We start from the raw sequence: 5512 nt of genomic DNA, 5'->3' as shown, positions 1-5512 counted from the left end.
TGGAAATGTTGCTTTTATGACATAACACAACTTCACATCCCATATATTTTCTAAAACCCACACATTAGAAAGGTGTAAAAAGAATAAGTACACCTTGAGCTCTGAAAGAGAGCAAGGCATGTCCAGCCTACAAAAGTCTTTTATGGTAACAAATGGGTCTTGCTGAATTGTTCTTCCTTCCTTTTAGCAGTAACTGATGAAACCATGCTTGACAGGGCTCAAGCAAAGAGAGAGAGAAAGAAAGGAAAAAGAGCAGCAACTCTGTTTCCTTCTAGTCTGTGATTCCTCCATCCTTTCTCAAAAGTGATCCAAAGAGAAAAATGCACCATGTTAAAGTTAATACAAAAATATTAACACTTCTATCCAATTGTTGTATACTGTTATATCTCTACATTATAACTCTTAATACTGTACAGGTATAACATAATAAAAGGTGCAATTCTTTTAAAAAATTCACACACTGCATATTTTTATTATTTTATTTAAGTATAAACTTTTTTAAACACTTTACATAAATTAACTCCTCTGAGACTAATATTTGATGTACAGTAAATTGTAATTCATATAAAAATCCATAAACAACTTGTCTCACATAATTTACAAAAAAATCAAGCTTCCTTTGCTTCTCTGTGACAAGAATTCTATTTGCCATTTTCCCCAAGGTAAACCCCATGATCACCGTAAAATCCATTACCAAATTTTGATTGTAGAATAAATTGCTTGTGCCAGTGTCCTTTCAAAAAACACCACTGTTAAAGCCATTGGGGTGTCCATACACAAAAAGTTTTGTCCCCCTCTTAACATGAACAGAGATTATATACCACATCCTAGGCAAAGAAAGGGAGTGAGCAGGAGAGGAGGAGGAAGGGGGAGAAGGAAGAGGAGGAGGAAAAAAGACTAATTCTTGTAAGCAAAAGTCAACAATTTAGTAATATTTGGAAACACTGTTATCGCTTTCTTTTTTAGTTACTGGAATAGTCAGCCAGTTGGCAACTCTTTAGATCTTTTTTTTAGTACTTTCAGTCCAACTTGAGTGCAGCGATATGCATATGTAAACATATTCTTTAAAGCAGATCACCTTTAAGGTCATTCAGAAAAAAAACACAACTCCAGTTTTTCTTTTTAATATTATCATTCTTCTGGAAGGCTCTCTCTTTGTTGTAGAGTCCATTCAGATTGTGCTACAGATAAATCTGAGCAAAGATGTACATTTAGGCTCAAGTAATAATGCAGCAAACTATTTGGTCTCCCCTCTTAGAAGACACTGGCACAAGATCCGTCTCTTTGGCAAGCCAAACTCAACCAATGTGTTACCTCTTTCCAATCTCACTTTGCCTAAGAAACTGTATATTGTTAGCACTGTCAGCTAATTCGGGGTATTGCTCAACAGAGAGTACATAGTACCCATCATATCCTTGAACTTTTCCAGCACTCAAAAGTTGCCTCTTTTCCCCTTCTGTCCATAGCCTGGCCCCTTCCTCTCCATCTCTCACTCGTTGCTGTTCTCTGGCCCAGGCATTGGAAAGAGCCCTTTGCCTAGCCTGTTCTAATATCCGTGCCTTCTCCTCATCAAGCGTCATGCCATAGCGGACATGAAGAGCCAGTGCACCGTACTGCATTTCAACATCAGCAAACCTACGAGTCCTGCCATTCACTACAGTAGTGGACTGGGAAACTGTGACATTGATGCCATTCTCCAGTGCCTTCCGGCCACTTGTCAATCTCAGCGTGCCCAAGTCACTCTCGGGTGAGGTGGTTTTAATGAAATAATGTGTGTCCTTTCCCTCAACAGTGAAGTGCAGGTTTTCCAGGTAGTATGCACTATTGAGAACAGCTGCCACTTTGATACAATCTTCATTTGCAATGTTAAGCACATTGGTCTGTACTTTGCCTTGATTGACAGCAAGCATTACTCCTTTTCCAATCAAAGACTTCACAGTTGCAAACCATAACCAGGATTTCTCACTACCAGGTCTGCGCTTGCTGATCTGGACTTCTGCCATTTTTCCTAGGGATAGGAAAGCCTTTGCTTCCCTTGCCACTTCTTGTTGCACTCCAGAAATCGGCTGAAAACAAGAACAGACAGAATTTTTTTTTTTACAAGCCTATAAATTCCAACAGCCAAGCATTTATTGGCATGGTGCCTGCAGCTGACAACATGATATGCCACAATGACACTGCTGCAGCTAATTGAATTCACAGACTGGATTCCACTCTTATAAGTTCTATGTTGCTTGATATATTTCAATATTTATTATCATTTTTGACCAAAAAGTTTAAAAAGTAGCACAGAATGACAAAGAAAAAAACACCAGCCAATCAACTATTACTTATTGTGATCATTAACCAATCAAAATAAAATTAGAAACACTGAATGCAGAGATCTGCTATGCTTCACTAGTTTTTATATCAGTCTTTATTATGTTAATTTATATACCATGAAATAGTACAAAAATAAAACATTGTCGAGATAGGAAGATGAATGCAAAAAATTGATTTGCTGAAGAATTAAAAACAAAGACATCTTTGGTGCATACTTATAATGTAAATAATTACCAAAATAATTATTACCTGTATTCCTATCAGTAATTTTCTAGAAGTTTCCTTTAGTGATTTTCTCATTGCAAAAATGAAAAAAAGTTTATCATAAGACTCTTATGCTTGTTTATACACTTGGTTCAATTATATTTGGTATTATCTATTTATTATCAGGCCTAATTTTTTTTCATATGCTATAACTTTATTCAGAAAGGGAATATGATATGATATATGATATGATATGATATAATATATAATGTATTAGATGCAGAAACTTGCGATAAACTTCGCTACAGGAGAGCAGTGTCCGTACCCTTGGGCTGCAAAAGAATGTGGTAGTAGCTTTGGGCCACTACTATCTTTTTACCTACCGTAATCTATTTCACAGTAATACATTGCATTTCAACTGCTAGATCTGTGAAATAATTTTCCCCACTGGCTTAATGTTCTACATCTCTAATTTCTTTTAGGAAATGTGGTAAGATACACAACTTTTGCCTTGCTTTGGATTTAGCAGGAAGTATCCAGATATACCATTAGGACACAAAGGTTTGTTTTTGGATATTCATGTCACAATAGAAATTCAGAGGTTTTAGAGATGCATGCAGATACATACTACATGAATTTCTTCTCTATTTTCTTTCTTGTATCCTCTTTTATGACTTCATTTTGTACTTATTCCTCTCTAATCTCTCTTGTCCACTGTTATGATAATGCCTTTGGGGTCTGCCTTCCTTCATTCTCTCATCATTGTGCACTGTATCTCTTCAACAGGGAAACGGGCATCTTGGATCACTGATGTGAGTGGCCCCATCAGTAAAAAGCCCCAATGATCTCATCATTACATCTTGCCTATATTTGATCTTGAACAAGATCTGAGAGAACTTGTGAAATGAAGAAATGAGCTATGAATAAGGAGAAAAGGAGCAAGTTCTCTACAATATTTTTACATCAGAAATTCAAATGTATTAAATAAGTATCGATAGCAGCAATTGCACCAGATAACGCATCCCAAGATTTAATATCCATTTTGGGGGAAGGCCTTGGGTGAACCTTTCATATCACTTATGTTAGTTTTTGCACGCAGAGGAAGGAAATTATACATATTTTTTATAATGATAGGAACAAGATTTCTACTGTAAAAACATCAACACAATGTTTCTGGATTTATGTAACATATGAAATTATTTTGACTCTTTTAATTTTAATAGCTTGGTAAATCACAGAGATCCTTCGGAATACAGCTATTTAACAGCTATTTAACGTTTGTAATTTGCTGCTGGTACTGAGAATTTGATGATAGATGGATTTTTCATTTCTGAATAAAATTTATAATTGCTATTTTCCTAAATGGTACATATGACTTTCTATTTTACATTTCATAGATTTTTGTAAATGATTTAGTTTTATACTTCTGTTTGGAAATGTATTTTTTAAAACAAGAAGTTTTACAGAGTTTCAACTCTATATAATGTAATACATTTTACCTGGAGTGATTTTATATTCAATATTTTATCTTCACATATAAAACACGGTTAATATTAAAGACAAGTAAAATTGTACTGCTGTACAATATGCATAATTTATATCACCTGTTATTCTGTTTCTTTCACATTCTATTTTTTATTACATTGTTCACTTTTAGCCTGGAGGGAGGGTGCTGCTATCAATCCAATCTCTATAGCTTCCACTGGGAATGCTATAATTCGGGGGGGAAAGGATTTTAAAATACTATTATTTATTGATTAATCATTTCTTCCCTCTCACTTCAGTTTAGGAAATGTTAAAATTTAAGTTGAGTCTTTAGTTATTGGAAAAAAAATTCCTACAGAATTAACATCAGTTATATAGCTTGGGGACAAAAGTGTATCAAGAAACATCTCTACAATGTTTTATTTTTTTAAAATTAAAGGTATGCTTCTGATGATTTTTCAATACTCTAATAGAATCTTTTATTATATTTTCTTGTAGTTTAATTTTACTTATATTTTTCTTACCGGTACATCATCCCATTGCTGACTCTTCACAAGTTCATAGGAGGGTTCAGTTAAATCAAATTTAGGCACAGGGAAACCTGGGATCGCATTGTGTAGATGAAAACCAAATGTCACCAGCCAGCTGTTAACATCTAGAAAGCAATTATAAAGTTAGAAAAATATCACATGTCCCTCAATATGTGATTGAATTTAGTGCAGCATAATTTGAATGAATGTCGGTGAATTGGATAATGCTCTGAGCTTTAAAATATATTTGGAGGAGAAAATCCATGGCAGGGCTATAGTTTATTTGTTTAAAGGTTGTCTTCATTTATGTACAACTAATGACCCATAGAAAGAAATGTAGTGAAGCTATTTTTTCAATGCACTATTTATACAATCCAGGATAATCTGAAGCAATAATCTGTGATTCCTTGGATTACAGTGACAAATACTATAGATGATTCCATGTGATCCACACAATTAAGTTATCTACTTAATAAACATAGGGACAGCACTAGATCTTCACTCCTCACAATTTCAACATTATAGCAAGAAATCAACAATAATTTTTCTTGAGTTTCATATGAATTCAACTATTGCAAGACAGCAAGGAACAGAAGAAACTATGCGGGAAGAATAATGCTATGAACATATGATCATGACTATTGCAAAAAAAAGTATTTGGACATCTTTTAGAAAAAAAAAACCTCTTCAGTGAATAAGGTCTTAAACATCCTAATTTGGAATATATTTGGTCTTCTGACATAGTTCCAATTATGTAATTCCACAGTGCAATTGTGTCTTAGCACGGAAACGGCATTGGTCGCGTTGGTTAATGATCTCTGGAGGGCCCGGGACAGAGGTTATTCCTCTGTCCTTGTTCTTTTGGACCTCTCAGCGGCTTTTGATACTGTAGACCACGGTATCATGCTGCGGCGTCTCGGTGGGTTAGGAGTGGGAGGCACCGTTATGCGGTGGTTCTCCTCCTTCCTCAC

The 5512-nt window shown here is 35.0% G+C and overlaps 1 protein-coding gene across 1 annotated transcript in view; it reads right to left on the bottom strand.

The window, feature by feature from the left end:
* Positions 1–484: 484 nt before the first annotated feature.
* The window catches only part of LOC107288732 (teneurin-3), a 90760-nt gene continuing 85732 nt past the window's right edge, over positions 485–5512 (bottom strand). The window contains exons 17-18 of the mRNA XM_015817377.1: positions 4536–4666; positions 485–2066 (exon numbers count right to left, since the gene is read on the bottom strand). Of these exons, the coding sequence (XP_015672863.1) occupies positions 1311–2066; positions 4536–4666 (887 nt within the window). The 3' untranslated portion in view covers positions 485–1310. The remainder of the gene's footprint in view (positions 2067–4535; positions 4667–5512) is intronic.

This window comes from Protobothrops mucrosquamatus, unplaced genomic scaffold (assembly GCF_001527695.2).
Source record: "Protobothrops mucrosquamatus isolate PMUCROS unplaced genomic scaffold, P.Mucros_1.0 scaffold581, whole genome shotgun sequence".
In the NCBI taxonomy this organism is placed as follows: domain Eukaryota; kingdom Metazoa; phylum Chordata; class Lepidosauria; order Squamata; family Viperidae; genus Protobothrops; species Protobothrops mucrosquamatus.
Note: the sequence above shows the minus strand (reverse complement) of the source record. Positions and strands in the feature narration are given on the sequence as shown.